The following is an 18,236-nucleotide window of genomic DNA, read 5'->3' as shown; positions in this document are numbered from 1 at the left end:
ATCTATATCCACACCTACATCCATATCCTTCTCTACATCCACATCCATATCACAACCACATGTACATCCACATCCATATCTATATCCACACCCACACCTACATCTACACCCATATCTATATCCACATCCATATTCACATCAATATCCACATCCCTATTCACATCCATATCACATCCACACTCACTCCCACATTCACATCTATGTCCACATCAATATCCATATCCACATCTATAGTCACACTTACATCCACATCCATATCCTTATCTATATCCATATCTATATCATATCCACATGCACATCCATATCTACATGGACACCCACACCTACATCCATATCCATATCCACATCCTTATCACATCCACATCCACATGTACATCTACATCAACATCAACATCCATATCTACATCCACATCCACACCTACATCCACATCCACACCTTCAAATCCACATCCACACCTGCATCTCCATCCACACCTACATCCACATCTACATGTACAGCCATATCCACATCCATATCCACATCCACCTTCAGCTCTAAGTCCCTGGCCTGTAGTCATACACTCTTATAAATAGATTTGCAATCATACTTCTCTGAAAAAACCAATTTCTACTCCCTAAATGGCCTTGTGAATGGTAACAAGTCTAACCTGATGTGGAATATCATGCTCTGAGTTTCTTGGTCACAATTTATGCCAGTGGAAGAACTAAGGTCCACCACCAGGGAGGAAGTTCCCACGTGGCTGGAAGTAAGAACTCTAAAGGCTCTGGACTGCCACTCATTTACAGTGCCTAAAAGAATATAAATTTGGCCAGGCATGGTGGCTCATGCCTATAATCCCACTACTCTGGGAAGCCATGGTGGGAGCATCACTTGAGGTTGGCAGTTCAAGATCAGCCTGACTAAGATGGTGAAACCCCGTCTCTGCTAAAACTACTAAAATTAGCCAGGTGTGATTCCGTGCACCTGTAATCCCAGCTACTTGGGAGGCTGAGACATGAGAATCACTTGGACCCAGGAAGCAGAGGTTGCAGTGAGCCGAGATTACACCAATGCACTCCAGCCTGGGTGACAGAGTGAGACGGTGTCAATAAGAAAAAACAAAACAAAACAAAGAAAAAAGAAAAATACATTCATGGATAAGGTGTGAAAATCACCTCTGAATTTCTGATTTTGTTGGCTTGTTCATAGACTTTTCCTTGTGTCTGTATGACCAGTTTCCACTGGGTAAGCAGCTGCAGCAGCAACTTCAGGGACGAATCAAGGAGTGTGTGATGCATATCATTTACTTCCCGGAGCAGGAAGTTGGTAAAGCCAAATAGTACATCTTCTCTCCAGTCTGAGAAGTCAACAAGTAAACCCTGAAGAGAATTTTGTGCAATATGTCGCAATTCATCATCCATATGAATAGAGAGCCTGTGAAATGAATAAAAGACAATACAATCATTTACTTTATTAACTGGTCTTCTAGAGCTAAGAATGAACATCTATTAATACATATCTCTTCTATTTGAGTCTGAAAATGGGTCTCCCTTATTTTTGGCTTAGTAAATGACTTACATAAATACTTTTTAAAAACTTATAATTTGGCTTCGTGCGGTGGCTCACACCTGAAATCCCAGCACTATGGGAGGCTGAGGTGGGCAGGTTGCCTGAGTTCAGGTGTAAGAGACCAGCCTGGCTAACATGGTAAAACCTGTCTCTACTAAAAATACAAAAATTAGCCTGGTGTGGTGGCACATGCCTGTAGTCCCAGGTACTTGGGAAGCTGAGAACTACTTGAGCCCTGGAAGTAGAGGTTGAAGTGAGCTGAGATTGTGCTACTTCACTCCAGCCTGGACAACAGAGTGAAACTCTGTCTCAGAAAACAAAACAAACAAAAAAAACCTTCTAATTTTAGAATTACTGAAGCATTGCAAAGATAATACAGAGTTTTCCCATATAACCTTCATCTGGCCTCCCCTAATGTTAACATCTTATAGAACCTTGGTACATTTATCAAAACCAAGAACTTAATATTGGTATGAATCTATTAACTGCTTTACTTAGATTTCACCAGTTTTCTACTGATGTCCTTTTTCTGTTTCAGAATGCAATCCAATATACTACATTGCACTTAGCTGTACTGTATATGAACACTTTTTAATACATCACTGGCTACAGAATAAATTAGTATCAAATCCTATTTTTAAGGATGAGGAACCTGAGTACTGGAGAAGCTAAAGGGCTCATTCAGAAGCTGACTATAAATGAGCAATCTGAGTCAGGCCAGTGGTCCTAAAGCAGTTTTGCTCCTTGGAATATCTGGCAATGTCTGGAGACATTTCTGGCTGCACACCTTGGGGCATGGTGCAGGCATCCTTCTAATGCGTAGAAGCTAGGGATGCTGCTAAACACCCGACCATGCACAAGACAGTTTCTTATGACAAAGACTTTTCTGGCCCAAAATGTCGATAGTGCCAAGGTGGAGAAATTTTGAGTGAGTTAACTGATTCTAGTGTATCTGTGGTTTAATCTAGAGCAACACAATAATATTAAATCTTGACATTGGTAGGGAGGATTATTGCTAACCTATTGCTTTACATATTCCTTAATTTATTTAATAAGCAAAGGCTTTTAAGAGAGACCTGCCTACGATTCAGTCATCATATGCCCTGTGTATAGCACTTAGGATATGGAGTTCATTGTGGCTGTGTCTATTGGGTGAGAAGCCTGCAAGAGCCAGGTGTGAGTCAATGCTAGAAAGGAAGCACAGCCAGCTCACTGAGGGGTCTTTGGGCCACCCAGGGAGACAACACAGCAGGGAAGGGGTTCAGAGCGTGTGCTCTGGAATCAGAATGCCCGGATTAGTGTCTTGCCTCTGCCGCTTATTAGCTGAGTGACTTCAGGCTACTCACTTACTCTCTAAGCCTCAGACTGGTAAAATGGGGATACTAACTGTAACTGCATTGCATAAACCTGTTGTGAGGGTCACTGAATGATCCATGTGCAATGTTTAGCACTGCAAGGAGCACAGAGTAAGCACTCAGTAAATGTTAGCTATTATTAGAAGATGAATTTTATCTTGAAAGTTATAGGGAAAAAAACATGATTAGATTCGCTCTTGAGAAAAGAGAGTCAGGCAGAAATAGGCAGAATGCTTTGGAGAAGAAACAAGCACAGACCACCTAAGAGGTCACTGCAATGACTTAAGCAACAAGTGGTGAGGGCCTGACCCAAAGCAGAGAAGTATGGTAGGGAAAGGGCAGATGGAGGCAACAGATATTTAGAAGATAGAGTTCCCAGGACGCAGTAGCCTGGAGGTGTTTGGTGTTAGAGAAGAAAGTGGCTGAGTCAATGGGGGCCCCCATACCCAGGTCAGATATTATCCCCAACAAATAGAAGATAACATTGTGGCCCAGAGTAGCTAAGGAAGTTGCTCAAAGTTAACAAAAGGAAGAGCCAGGAATTCAATCTAGGACTTCTAATCTTTAATCCCAAATACTTTCTATAAAACAAGCCTGGCACAAATCACCCCAGTTATCACTGTCAAATAGATAACACTTCAAAAGCTTGATAAGATAAGCAAACTCTTGTCTTATTTTCTAAAGCATAAAGTACACCAATTGGTTCAGTTTGACAATATAAACCAGGTAAATAGCTCTTTCGTTCACAGATTTACACTGAGCCAGGGAATACATTTCCTGTCTCAAAAACATGTAAAGTTCTACGCAGATACCGAGAAGGAAGATCTAAGCTAATTTTTCAGGAATGTCTTATACCATTAAAACTATAGTTCTTAAGTAGTTGCTGAAAGAAGAATGAGAAGGCTTTAACCTGGGCTTCCAATCTAGAATTGCCTAAAACAGGAATTTTCAAACTTTCTTCATATTTAATTCAGCAGCAGATCCATCTTTTTTTCCAACAAAAGTTTATGAAGAGCTCTGTGGTGGTAAATTTTATGTGTCAACTTGGCTGGGCCTCAGTGCCCAGATATTTGGCTGACATTGTTCTGGATGTTTTTAGGTGAGATTAACATTCAAATCAGTGGACTCTGAGGAAAGCAGTTTTCCCTCCCTCATGTGGGTGGCCTTATTTGACCAGTTGCAAGCCTGACTAGAACAAAAGATTGGACTTCCCTGAGCAAAAGAGAAATTCTACAACCTTTAGACTTCATCTGCAACATTGGTTCTTCCTGGTTCTAGAACAGACTGCGTTCAGATTCAAACTGGAAACTTGGCCCTTCTGAATCTCCAGCCTGCCAGATTTCAGACAAGAACTGCAGCACTGGCTGTCCTGGGTCTCCAGCTTGCTGGCCCCCTGTGAAGATTTTGGAACTGCCAGTCTCCACACCGCATGAGCCAATTCCTTACAATAAATCTCTTTCTCTCTATACCTCATATTGCTTCTGTTTCTCTCTGGAAAACTCTAATACAAACTTCAATTTATACATATATACATATATATATATATATAAAATATTGTACGGATATACAAGATGTATATATATAAGATGTATAGATGTATTGATATATAAGATGTATATATATACACAGATATATACACACACATAAAACCTGAGCCACTCTGGTTAAAGCTGGAGGCAGAAGTCCTGAAGTCCATCTATTTGGGGAGAAAACACTCCTTCACTCGCCAAGAAGCTGTGAGTCATCTCTGCAATCCGTGGTTTGAAAACACTAGTTTATGAAAAGCACTTGAAGTCATTTCCCCATCTTATGTTTATTATTCTAATTTACTACATTTATACCTGTCTGTGGTCTTGAATGTCTTAGAAAATAAGCTTCTACAGATAAAAAGCCACCATTTTTAGGACAGGTGATAGTTTAATAACCAGGAACTGCAGACACTAAATAAATGTTAACTGATGGTAATGACAGTGGTCACAATTTTGTGTCCCCCACAAAATTCATACATTGAAGTTCTAACTCCCAGTTCCTTAGAATGTGACCATTTGGAAATGAGGTCGCTGCAGATGTAATTAGCTGACTTAGGATGAGGTTGTGGGCCCCTAATCCAATATGACTGGTGTCCTCATAAGAAAGAAGGGCACTTTACTAGACAGACAAACACACGTGGATAGTGCCATATGAAGATAAAGGCAGACATCAGGGTGATGCTTCTACAAGCCAAAGGAGCCAAAGAGTGTCAGCAAACTACCAAAAGCCAGGTGAGAGGCTTGGAGCAGATTCCCTCTGATAGTCTTGAGCAGAACACAACCCTGTTGACACCTTGATCTTGGACCTCTAGCCTCCAGAACTGTGAGAGAATAAATTTCTGGTGTTTAGGTGGCCACCCATTTTGTGGCACTTTGTTACGGCAGCCCTAGCAAACCAGTATCATCATGAAATCAGGCAAGCACCAAGGACGAAAGCCATGTCATGCTCTATTTTCATGAAGCCTTTAGTAAGGGTCAATACTTTCAGCTTTCCAAATGAGATTGATTCTACTCTTCATCTACCTTTGCTCTCATGCACAATTTGCAATCTAGAATCTGTTTTAACTTCAAACCCACAATGCAGGATCATCTTCAGGACTCTTGGAGCCCCAGGGCAGTGTAGTCCTTGCTATTCTTGGTGGCCATGACTCTTAACATTATGGTGTTTACATGCTCTACCAGTAAAAGGCTCAAAAATATTCATGGAGGATGAAGACCAGGGAGGGGAAAGCGTTTCTGGTATAAGGCTTAGCTGATTATAAAAGTGGAATGTTTGTAGAAGAAAAAGGCTCATACTGCCACAGAACTGAGACTGAGGGGAAATCACCTATCAAGATGAATCTGTGGGTAGCAGTTGAGGGGGAAGGGGAAGAATCTGTGAAAAGGGCAAGGCTCCCTCCCTGTCTGTTGCTCGAACCGTATAAGCAGAGAGCTGCCTGTCAGATACAGTTGCCATCTCTTCCACTCAGCTCTTCCTCGGTTTTACTTTTATTAGATTTTGACCAGACAATCAAGATCTTGTGAAACACATGGGATTTACATTACAAGCAGAAAAAAAAAAAAGCTATCTAAAAGGGAAAAAGAAGCCTTGAAGTGAAATGAGAAAGATGTCTAGCTATTTCGAGTACTCAGGAAAGCAGCATGGAGCTGGCCCACAGATTTACAAATCCTATTAGATCTCCTTCTCTAGCAAGGATGAGGGTGAGGCGACAGCAGTTCCCCCAGCTGGGCCATCTTCATAGAGAACGTAGACCAGGAAAGACAGAACAGGTCTCAACTGCAAACTAAACAGGTGCAATTACAATTTTAAAAACTGTCCTTTGAGAGAGTTTGGTGGCAGCAATTAAGAGAGAACAGAGAGACTTTAGGAGAAAGCAACTTATGAAGAAGTCTGGACTAAGGCTAAATTTCTGAGAGGCTGATCTGGTTTTCAGTAGCCTAAAATAAAAGAAACCAGTATTGCCAATACCAATTGCAGCTGCTACTCCCAGGTAGCTGGGATCAGGAGCACTAAACCGGCCTGGCATGATTCTCACTGCTCACGTCAGAAAGCAAATGCATAGCTGTATTCTGTACAGGCCACCTGTGCCACTGTTAGCGGTCCTGGGCTCTGTCTGTGGTGATGGAGAACAAGTGAGTGGTGTGATCACAAGGCACATGCTGCTCAGACAAGGGTGTTACTGAACAAGTAAGGACATGTCATAAAGTGGTGAAAAAACAGAACTTGGACAAAGCTGCCTTCTTGGTTGGTCAGATCAGAAATAGGACTTTTAATGGAAAACACTTGCCTAAGGTAAGCTTCAGATTCTGATGGAATCAGCTTAGTGGCTTTTAATAGTGTTCTTGTACAGAGAGATGCATGAATGAAAAGAGGTGATTTCAAATTCACAAACCATATCCAGAAGAAAATATAAATTAGGAGAAACATCCTCCTCTGAACTAGGCAAGATAAGCAAAAGCTATTAGGAAGAGGTGCCCCACAATGTCCCCGAAGGGAGTGGGGGAAGAAACAGCAGACAAGGAAAAGGAGGAGCTTGAGACAGGTGGACTATTTACCACCAGGGTAGTTCTCCAGAAGGGGTGGAAATTTATTCTCGGAGGCTATTAAAGAATGAGCCCCCATCTATTTACAGTAGTTTGAACTACATCTCAATTAAAATACAGAAATATGACTAAGTAAGTGATTGAGGCAATATATACAATTGAGACGAGTTCTCTTTCAGATATTCCAAACAACTAACCACTTTCCACAACACAGGCATATGTGGAAAAGGGAAAGAAGAATAAATGCTTAATAATTTTTAGATATCTCAGAAGACTATGGAATCTGTGTATGCATTAACTCAGAAGTTTCCACAAGTCATATGGGAACACCACATAAAACAGGTTTACCATTTTGCATAAAACCAATGACATCTGGAAAATGCTATAAATTTGGGGAATCAGATTTACCCTTCTGAAGTTCAATCTCCTTATCTAAAAATAAGAATAAACGTGTGCTCAGCTTATCTAACATAATGTATATGAAATGCATTTGTATAACACAGTGTATGTTCTTTGAATGTGAAGATATCTAAAAATAATAACTAACATTTGCTGAGAGTTTGGAAGAGGAGGGTGAATACCTAACAGCAAATCCTTGGTGCATACAAGGCACTGAAGGAAGTGACAAGGACAGGAGCCTATGGACTGCTGGTGAAAGCTCCCTCTTGTGGTCAAATGACAGAGCAGGAAACATCTAGGAGAGGAGCGAGGGAGAAAAAGATGGTGGCTGCCAAGGGGAGTCAGCTCCCTTTTCTATGTGGAGAATCCTCAGGAATTCAGACAGCTGAGCAGTCCAAGCTCTGCTGAGGATGGGAAGGAAGCACCCCCATGGGTCTCGCCATGATGTCAGGAAGACCTGTGAAGCTTCCGTGTAGACACATGGAAAGGTTCTCACACTTGGCTGAGCTGGCTGAGCAATTCATGTAAAGTCAGAAACCTGGTAGCTTGAAGAAGGCCGTTTTCCAGCTTCGTTGTATACACTGTTGTCATGTGCAACATACTAATGCGTGTCTGAGGTGTGGGTGTCTGTGGTATTCAGCCATTACTCAAATGCTGGGAGGGGCCTGGGGGCAGTTGTGCGGGACACACAGTTGTAACTCCTTACACGGAACTGAGCTGGGAGGGATGCACAGCCTGCATGAACACTGCCCTTATTTTACCAATTATCAAAAACACCAAGTTTTTAAGTAAACATGTACCATGGATGTGACTGTGAAGCGTCAGAAATAAAAGGTCTCACCCCTCTCTGACTAGACCGTATATTATCTTAGGTCAATTTAATCTCAAGGCAACTGGACTGTGGGGGTATAAAGTGACTGAAGACTTCTTGTGTGGCACTCGAAACCCATATTTATTGCTACTGAATGACTTCACTTTTGTCCTCTGACCCTCTTGAGGAGATCTGAAGAGGCTCATTTTCTCACAGGTTAACAGAGCTCTGTGTGCAGGTCACTCGCTCCAGTTATCCTTCCCCCGAGGAGAACGGCTCTGGCTTTCTTTGAAGCTTATGAAAAAGATCTCTTCATGGGTTTCCCATATAAGTCCAGTCATTTTCTTGCTTTCTCCCTAAGACTTAAACTCTCAGGAATATTTATGTGTTCTGTTCTCTCATAAAAAAAACAAACAGCACCCATTGCTTTGGGCTTGGTAAGAATGTACCTCATAATAAACAGGACGCACTATAAACAGCACTAGCATTCCAACCACATCTGACAGAATTCCCTCCCAACATGCCTGGCACCACAGTCTCTGGGTCTGGGTGTCACTGGATTGGGCTGTCAAGGTGAATCCAGAGATAGGAGCCTCCCACTCAGACTTATGGTAAAATAGTATTAAAGACTTAACCAGAACACTGCACACCATTCAAAAAACTTAGTACTTCAAAGCCCTTGGTGTATATAATCACCAATTAGACTTTTATTGAATAAAGTGAACTTTCCTTCCACTTCAATTTAACTGATAACTTTTTCCCTGCAGACACCTCCTCTCTCTAACCACACGTCTTGTCATCTGGCCCTCTCAACAGTCCTAAGAGGCAGGCAGTCTCATTCCAATTTCATGCAAATTTTACCAAGGGAAAAAGACAGCCTGAGGGTTAAATAATTTGTCCGGATCATGCAGTAAAATGGCAAAGCAACGTAGGAAATTAAGTTCGGGCTTTTAGAGGATTGTTTTCTTCCCATTCTCTTGTCCTGCTTCCTCCAGATGTGTTAGATGGTGGCCCTCTTTCTCCTGATGGTCATGAGGCCATGGAGAGGGGCTTTTTGCTCAGTCACTTGTGCTCCGGGGAAATACACATCTCCTGGTCGTGCCGCCCCCTCCAGTGCTGACCACAGCAAACTGACAGGCTCTTCTTCACGTTTTCAGTAGCTCTAGCCCTTGTCTCACAGCTTTTCTTTATTCTCAGTCTCTGCCCTCATCACACGTGACTCAATATTTGCATGGATGACCCTTACGGTCTTAGTCTCTTTTTCTCTCAGCTTCCCAGAGCCCCTAAATCATTGTGTTCATTATTCTTTGGAAACCCTTTGTTGCTCCACAGGTCTTCCTCTCATTCTGAACTGGAAAGCCCTTTTTGATCCAGGCTTATTTTTTCCCGTTTCCCTCTGCTTTCCTGCTTCCAGGGAATGTGCTTTTCACTCACACTCTGGTTGCTAGGTCTCAAAAGTTACACCCTAAGCGTGGACTGGAAGGAAGAAGGATCCATGGCTGGAAGGCTGATGATGACAGCAGAAAGGCTGGGTGACATCGGCAGCCACAAGATGGAAGGCTCTGGTCAGAGAGCACAAGGGCTTGAAATCATGGTTTTGAAGGTAACAGGAGTTCAGGAAACCTTTACATTCAGCACTGTTCTTGTGCTAGTGGTGTCAGGAAGGAGGAAGGGAGTGGCTGTGTCCAAATGTAAATTAAAGAGGAATGGGAGAGGCCGGGGCGTGGTGGATCATGTCTGTAATCCCAGCACTTTGGGAGGCTGAGGGGGGTGGATCATGAGTTCAGAAGTTCAAGACCAACCTAGACAAGATGGTGAAACCCCTTCTTTACTAAAAATACAAAAATTAGCTGGGCACGGTGGCAGGCGCCTGTAATCCCAGCTACTCAGGGGGCTGAGGCAGGAGAATTGCTTGAACCCGGGTGGCAGAGGTTGCAGTGAGCCGAGAGCACACCACTGCACTCCAGCCTGGGCAATCGAGTATAAGATTCTATCTCAAAAAAAAAAAAAAAAAAAAAGGAATGGGAAAGGGCAGTGGGCTCTAAAAACTATTACTACACAGCAAGAGGTAATTAACAGAGGAGCCCAAGCTGGCTGCCCATGAAAAAGAGACCATGACCACAATAACCAGGAGACATGGGGCTCCATGGGGACACTCAGAGCCTCAGGAGGCCACCAGATTATATGCAGCCATGTGGGGTGGGAGCATGGGTAATTTTTGAATATTGATGGGAAAGGTGTTCTCAGAAGGTGAGAGAATGTGAGTAAACTAGGCTATGTGTAATGCATCTTTCATTCAGTCAGCATGACTATTTGTTATCCTTCTCAAGGTTTTTTAAAAAAAATTCCACCATAATCAGATTATAGAGCCTAAATCGCCATGTTTTATCATCTTATTCCCCAGCTTGAAACTTCATCAGTCCCAATGCCTCAGCAAGTACTTAAGATTAGCTGAAAATCTACCTCTCCAATCTTATTTCAATTTCCTTTCATCATTTGGTTTGTAAACTATTTTCTTCCCCCCCCAAACTAATGATGACTTTTGTTCTTCCTCATTCCATGTATCCCATGTGTCTAATAATTTTGCTTTCCAAACTGCACTTAGGTTATGTCACTTTTGATTTTTAAATTAAAGACATACGTAACTGTCAACTAGAGTGTCAGATCAACATGAGATAACTAAGCTTACTGAAGTATAATAAGATGATTTCACTCAAAGAAAATAAATTTTAGGTTCTCGTTGGACTGTGCATTGGGAAGGTGATAAATATGACTTGGGGCAGCTTTCTGAAGCACTACGCTAAAACTAGTTTAGGATATCCACAACCTGTATTCTTGGTCCTCTGGGAGTCTGTGGACCTCAGATTGGGTAGAAGATTCCGCATGAACTCCTTTTTGGCCAGGCCCATCTCATTTCCTGGTCCCACCTCTGTGCCTTTGCTCACGTCTCTGCCTTTACCTTTTTGAATTCTACCTTCTCTTTGAGCGGAAGTTTAAGTTCCACCTTCTCTCAGGAGTTATTTGTTGTTTTCCCCAGTCCATATTTCGCTCTTGCCCATGAATGATGTATCATCCATTTTTGTGCCATTAGTTTGCAGAACACAGGCTTTGGGTTGTTAGCAACCTTACGTGCTTATGTATTTGCTTCTAAGTTGGATTTTTAACCCCTTGAACACTGGAAAAATAATTCTTACAAATTTGTTTTTTCCTGCCCATATCATAGCACCTCCTTCAGTAAATATTTGTCCATTGTAAACTACCATTCTATTTTTTTTTTCAGGAGTCATGACAAAGGATTGAAATTAATTTTTGTCAAATAATGTTCTCACCTACCTAGCCAGCAAGTCAATAAGTTCAAGTTTTGACATCCCATCAGGAAGCAGTCGAGGAATAGCAGCAACACAGGTCCTGAAAAGATCTATTTTTGGCTTTCTCTCACCCCTAGAATTAGAAGACAAAATTTAAAAATAGGACAAAAAGCTGTGAAAATAAAAACAAAATGAATTAAGTATGTGAACAAAGACTAGAATCCATGATCTCTGATTCACAGCCTGGTGTTGGCTTCATATTATTCTTAAACGTTTATGCCCTTTGTAGCTTGACCAGTTCTAATAAAACTTTAAGTAATTTACATGTAAGACAGACATATATATTTGAAAAGAAAAATGCTGCTATCAATAGTATTTTACCATGGGTTTGCCCTTTAGTTGGGTCTAGTCCAGTTGCATTTAAAATACCAGAATCACAGAAATAGCTAAGTGCATCAGCATGAAGAAATGTATTTCATTCATTCCTACATCCAGCATTTAAAAATGGAATTTTTATATATACAAGGAATGGTGCTTTTGTAATTGTGACATCTAGCAGCTTCTTTCCCTGATGAGTTATGCTTCTCCCCTAGTGTCCCTTGTCCTGTTTTTAAAAAATTAAACGCTACCAAAATAAATCTTTCATAATAAGTAAAATCCTGAAATGTATATAGCTGTGCACCCATTTCTAACTTTTAAAATGACACTGATGGGTCTGACCTATATGGAGATATCCTTCTCTATTTTTAATTAATTTCTTAAGAATATGAATGTTTAATGATAATTAACGTCTTCTGCATTCTGTTGGAAAATGTGAAGGAGTGACATATATTTTATGTTCTTTCAATTTTTAGTTGTTTTAATAGGTAACTGTCTGATTCTTAACCACTTATTTTATCAATAACCTTTACGGAATAATTTTAAACTAACTGCCAAATCTTTCAAATGACCTAAGTGACAATATGTAACGGCATATCTAAAGTCCGATGACTCAGTCTTTTGAGCATAAATACAGAATCAGTACCAAATTAATGTGATTGCAGGACACAAGCACAATAATGAAAATGCAAAGAGGCATACAAGTAATTCCTTTTTGAAATAGTAACTGTGGTTAGAATAGAAATCCAACAAGCAGAATCAATCCTCTCTGTAATCTAAAGATCATAATCTAACAGCAATTTTGTTCTGTGATATTACCTTTTAGTGTGCTTTTACAAATTTGTTAAGAATGAATACAAAATTGTTTATATGAAAAATAAAACACATATATGTTATCTTCCAAAATAATCTGCTTTTGTGCTTTTTTTTTTGTCATCCATAGACCTTTTGCATGAGCTGTTGAAGACTCTGGAGCAGAGGAAGCAGTTGCACAGGGATTCCCAATCAGCCAAGGAAAGAAATGTTTTCAGATGACATCCTCAATAGCTATACAGTGTTAGAGCTAGAGATCTCTTCTAATTGTTCATTTGTAACACAGTGAGTAGTTTAAACAGTTCTACTAGTTTGCTCACCAGATGTCTTTAACAGCTGGGATGATTTTTATATCAGAAAATGGATGACCTTGCCTGGCATGAAGTTTAAGGGCGAACACTGCCAGACTTCCAAGATGATAAAACAAGCCTAGACTAGAAACTAATTGCTGCATGATTTCCTCTTACTACTGCAGTCTTTGCTGTCTGGGCTTTTATGGGAAGCATATGAATCCCCAAAACAACATAATTAAGAAAATGTATTAACAGATGTTAAAATTATTATTTATTATTTCTTTACTCCCTCCCTCCCTCACTTCCTCCCTTCCTTTCTTTCTTTTCCTTTCTCCTTACTAGCATGAACCACAATAGGGATGAAGAATGACTGCGCAACACACAACGCTCAATGTTCAAGTTCTTACCCTACATAGGGCCTGGGAAAGTGGTGGACCAGCTTCAAATATCAACTCCAATGACTGTTCCATTAGTGTTGCGTGGGCCTCCGCCCTCTTCTCCTAAATGCTTATGTGATTCCCTAACATTTCTCTTCTTCTTCTTTTTTTTTTTTTTAAAGAAATAAAGCAATGAGTTATCTTCCACTCAGGAATCTGCCTTAAATTCTAGCATGAAAAATATTTCCAGCCCTATCTGGGACGGGGGTCTTAAGATGTTTGAATAGGAAAAAGTAAAGAAGAATCTTAGAAAAAGTTTGAAACATTGATTAAAACATAAATCTTTGAATAGGAAAAAGTAAAGAAGAATCTTAGAAACAGTTTGAAACATTGATTAAAACAGAAATAAGATGTTTACATTTGAACATGTACCTTTTTATTATTTTGAATATATTGTTTTTGTCCTGAACCTATCTTATGATGCCTATTGATTACAAATATGGTTTCCTTTAAAGCTCTTTATTTTTTTGAGAAAATAACTATTCACATTTCTTTTTGTTTGTTTGTTTGTTTTTGTTTTAGAAACAGTTTCACTCTGTTGCCTGGGCTGGAGTGCAGTGGCACAATCTCAGCTCAATGCAATCTCTGCCTTCTGGGTTCAAGCAATTCTCCTGCCTCAGCCTTCTGAGTAGCTGGGATTACAGGTGTGCACCACCATGCCCAGCTAATTTTTGTATTAATAGTAAAGATGGGGTTTTGCCATGTTGGCCAGGCTGTTCTTGAACTCTTGACCTCAAGTGGTCTATGCGCTTCGGCCTCCCAAAGTGCTGAGATTACAGGCATGAGCCACCGTGCCTGGCCTAATGCATTTCTTATATCTTCTACATTATATATTGAAAATGGCTTTAATATATGTAAGAAGTATGGAAAAATGAGGTTGAAAGTTTATTGATAATCTGGCAATTTGTGAGGTAAGAACTAGAGCTCTAGATAGCATTTTTAATGTTATTAATCTTGGTCAATATCAATTCTGCCATTATTTTGGTTGAAGAGTCTAAAGCAACATCACCTTCACACTATTTAAATCGAGTCATTGGCGAGCTGCAGGATAATATGCATTATATAATCCCACTTTTGTGGAAAAAAGAGGTATGTATACGCATATCTTTATATTGACATAAGGAAAGGTCTGGAAGGAATCACATTGAGACAAGAAATGACTACAGATTTCACGTGGGGATCTGAGGAGGCTTTTAACTTTAGATTCTACTAAATACATATTTAAAATAATTCTGCATTCTTGCCTTTGTTTTAATCATGAGCATGTGTTATGACTGCAATAAAAATGCATACCACAATATGAATTTCTCCATATAGGTAACAATCTTCAGATTAATTCCTATACTTGTTGTTGAATATGATGGATGACAGAAGAAATTTGCCTAATTATGTTTTTAGAAATTATGCCACAGCTACTAAATGTAATTTAATTCACAGCCCAACAGCAAAGTCTAAACTTTCTTAAAATATAGAATTATAACCTAATTCTAGTTCCTGCCATAGTTAATAAAAAACAGCAAATGCAAGTTCTAATTGTAAATCTAGATCTTTAGATTTTGGCTAAAAATACTTGATTTCTACATTCAGAGCTACAAATGCTTTCTGAAAATGCTTTCTGTGATGCAGTCTGTGATACTGTCACACAAAAACTATGAAGTAGGAACTGTCATGAGATTTATAAAGATGGAATGTCTGTAAATTTGGAATGTCACTATGTCACATGAGTTGTGACGGTGCTTGGGAACAAAATGTCATTTCTGAAAAACATGAACCAGGAGTCATGTGCCCCATTTTCTAACTTACTGACCTAGTGATACTTGAGATATAACCAAAATAGATCAATCACAGATATGATTTTATTTTTATAATCAAATAGTGTGAAGGTTTTTTTTTGTTTGTTTTTTTTTTTAGCTATCTTTACTACTTTTTAGAACTCTAAGAAAATGAAAACAAAATACAGAATAAATGAGAATACTCTCTACCTGTGTCTTCTGGTTAATCTTTCATTGATAACTTAGTCCTCACTGTACTCACGTGATCATGTCTTCCGGTTCTTTGTTTAACATCTGGACATTAGTCAGCATCATACACCTTCCTACTTCTTTATCAAGGTGCCGTAAAATGTTGTCTACAGCTTTTCGTACTTGAGAGTAATATAAGGACATGCCTGGAAAACATGCATTACAGTTATACCTTAAACTGAATCTGTTAAAGCATGTCCTGATTTATTCAGCCTCTATAACGTTTTTTATTGAAGATCTTATGTGTCAATGACTTTCTTGAGCAAAGGGGCTGTCTGATTCAATCTCATCTGCATAGCTCTTAGCATAGTGCCTTGTACTTAGTAGGCGTTCACCAGATAATCATTTAAATTTGATTCACAGAAATTCTAATAGTCAATGGGGAGTAGTTTCCAGAAGAGTTAAGATAAGAAAATACAAAATTCAAATGAAAGCAATTTGAATTTTGAAGTTTCTGGTTAGCATAAAAAATTTCACCATCATTAGTGATTATGTGAATAAAAAATAATTCTCATTTTGGGTTAGGACTTTAATAACTCCATATGACCCTGAAATATACATGTGAATTTTTTTAGTAAAAGAAACAAAACTTTACATTATGAATTTTAAAATGAAGAAGAATATATTTTAGCTATTTTTACTGTTCTCATTAAGTATGGTGTCAATGTCCCACACTGGAAGGCAAATGTGCGTATGAATTATACAAATGAAAAGTCAAAAGCTTTGTATTTAAAATTTGTACCTTAATGAAATAATTTTACATGATTATTTCTCATGCATTACATCTTTTAGAAGTCATTTAAACTTTACATAACTAAAGAGAAATATTTCAAAGCAAAAAGTTTCTCCCTCTGGTTTGTAGAATCCAGGAACTATCTTAATAAAGTTTATACTAGGTGTCTACATTTGGGTACTTGGTAAGAAATAAACAAATGTAAAAAATCATCTCTTTGGATAAGATAGTTAAATTAAAAAAAAATTAATCTCATGAGTCTAAATCTACAATGTAACCTGGTGTGTGCTGTGAGATTTGGCATGTTTAAAACACATGTTAAACTAGTTTAAAGAAAAAAAGGAGATGAATGAATGAATGAATGAATGATAAACAGTATTATCTAGCAAGCACACAGATAAGTCTTGGAAACTTACAGTAAAATGTAGTAGTCAATATTAGAGGCTTAAAAAGACCATAGATAAAAGTCTAACATTTAAATGGCAAAATATTTACGAGGAAGTTCTAAAATGTTTAAAGAGCAGTAAAACAAAACACAGCATGAATCAATCAAAACAATTAATGTTGGAATGTCTTATCATCTACTTCTATAAGGATTTTTAAAAAGTGCATTTCACTAAAGATGAGTATCTACTGATTATTTTAAGGGCTTAGAAAGGCTTAGTTCTAATGCACTTCTGACACCCACCTATCATTTTGGCTTCCTCTTCAGTGAGCGTTTTACTCAAGTATGTTTTCTTTACTCTCAATGTGTTTCCTGAAGGAAGAACGGCTCCTGTAACCGGCATGGGAGGTTCCCCGTCTTTCTGCTGCAAGCTATCAGCTATGACCAAGAATGCCCGTAAACCAATGTTCATTCTCTGTGAGACACAACATTTTCATGACAAAAAGAAAGGCCCAATTATTGTAGTGGAATTCATCCATAAGTCTATCAGAGAGTGAAGACTGACTTTCATGTACATTAGTATGAGAAAATAATTTAAAAGGCACAAGAGTGTAGGGCAAACTTATGAGAATAAAATTAAGTTTCTGTCACTGTTTTTGTTGCTGCATCACAAGAAAACAACCGGGGAGATTTCACCAAATGCGGAGGGCATGTTTGAGATGTTTATGTACTATATTCTGTTGAGGGGAATGCTGGGTGTATCTCCAAGGGATATGCTTTGATTTCTACAGAAAAGGTACAGAGATTTTAATTGCATTTATTATTATTGAGATTACAGTTTATTCTATATAGATCAATTTGGGGACCACTGACCTCTCGTTGTTAACACTGAGTCATTCAGTGTACAAACAGTTATTTCTCTTCACAATTCGTGTCTTCTTTGATTTCTCTCAGTATTTTATAATTTTTAGTATTAAAATACTGCATCTATTTTGTCAGCTTTAGTGCTAAGTATTTTGTTTTTCATTGCTATTGTAAATTGTTCAATTTCCAATTGCTCATCACTAGGATAAAGAAATATATTGGTTTTGTTTATCTTATATCCTACAAACTTCCTAAAATCATTTATTAGTCCTAAGAGGTTTTCTTTAGGCTCTTTGTACATAAATAATCATGTTCTCTGTGAATAAAGACAATTCTATTTCTTCCTTTCCAATCTATATACTTTTATTCCTTCTTGTTGCTGCTAGCACTTCATAAGACCTCAGGCTTCATGTTATCTTAGGTCAAGGAAAATCAGAGACATTGATGACCAAGAAATTCTTCTCACAGACCAGCAAGTCCTCACGATGATGGGGATGTATACAGAAGGTCATTTAGGTACACTCTACACCAAGACAATTGCCTGGAAATTCCTGAAGAGTTGAGTGGTGACGCAGCATAAATTTTACAGTAAGATAATCCTTTAGATCTCCAGGCCTTGTTCCACAAGCAACTTCCAAAATATTATTTAAGACCCAATCTGAACTTGTTTCCTGAGAAACAATGCCCTACAGCGTATTTCAGCGAGTCTATGACATCTGCTTCACAAACTGTGCCATCCTCCTGTCTGCTTTTGAGTGGGGTTAGGGGTATGCCTTTGAGCTTATAATTACCAACTACTGATAAATGAATTCTTCCA

The 18,236-nt window shown here is 39.0% G+C and overlaps 1 protein-coding gene across 13 annotated transcripts in view; it reads right to left on the bottom strand.

Moving 5' to 3' along the window:
• Positions 1 to 18,236, bottom strand: part of FRY (FRY microtubule binding protein) — a 469,586-nt gene that overhangs the window by 128,256 nt on the left and 323,094 nt on the right. For all 13 annotated transcript variants that reach the window (XM_032294839.1, XM_032294841.1, XM_032294838.1 and 10 more), the window contains 4 exons: positions 16,859 to 17,030; positions 15,451 to 15,583; positions 11,521 to 11,628; positions 1,156 to 1,414 (listed from right to left, as the gene is read on the bottom strand). In XM_032294839.1, the coding sequence (XP_032150730.1) occupies positions 1,156 to 1,414; positions 11,521 to 11,628; positions 15,451 to 15,583; positions 16,859 to 17,030 (672 nt within the window). The remainder of the gene's footprint in view (positions 1 to 1,155; positions 1,415 to 11,520; positions 11,629 to 15,450; positions 15,584 to 16,858; positions 17,031 to 18,236) is intronic.

The sequence above is a fragment of the Sapajus apella genome, unplaced genomic scaffold (assembly GCF_009761245.1).
Source record: "Sapajus apella isolate SASKATOON/1434 unplaced genomic scaffold, GSC_monkey_1.0 scaffold32, whole genome shotgun sequence".
Classification (NCBI taxonomy): domain Eukaryota; kingdom Metazoa; phylum Chordata; class Mammalia; order Primates; family Cebidae; genus Sapajus; species Sapajus apella.
This window is presented reverse-complemented; position numbering and strand designations above follow the sequence as displayed.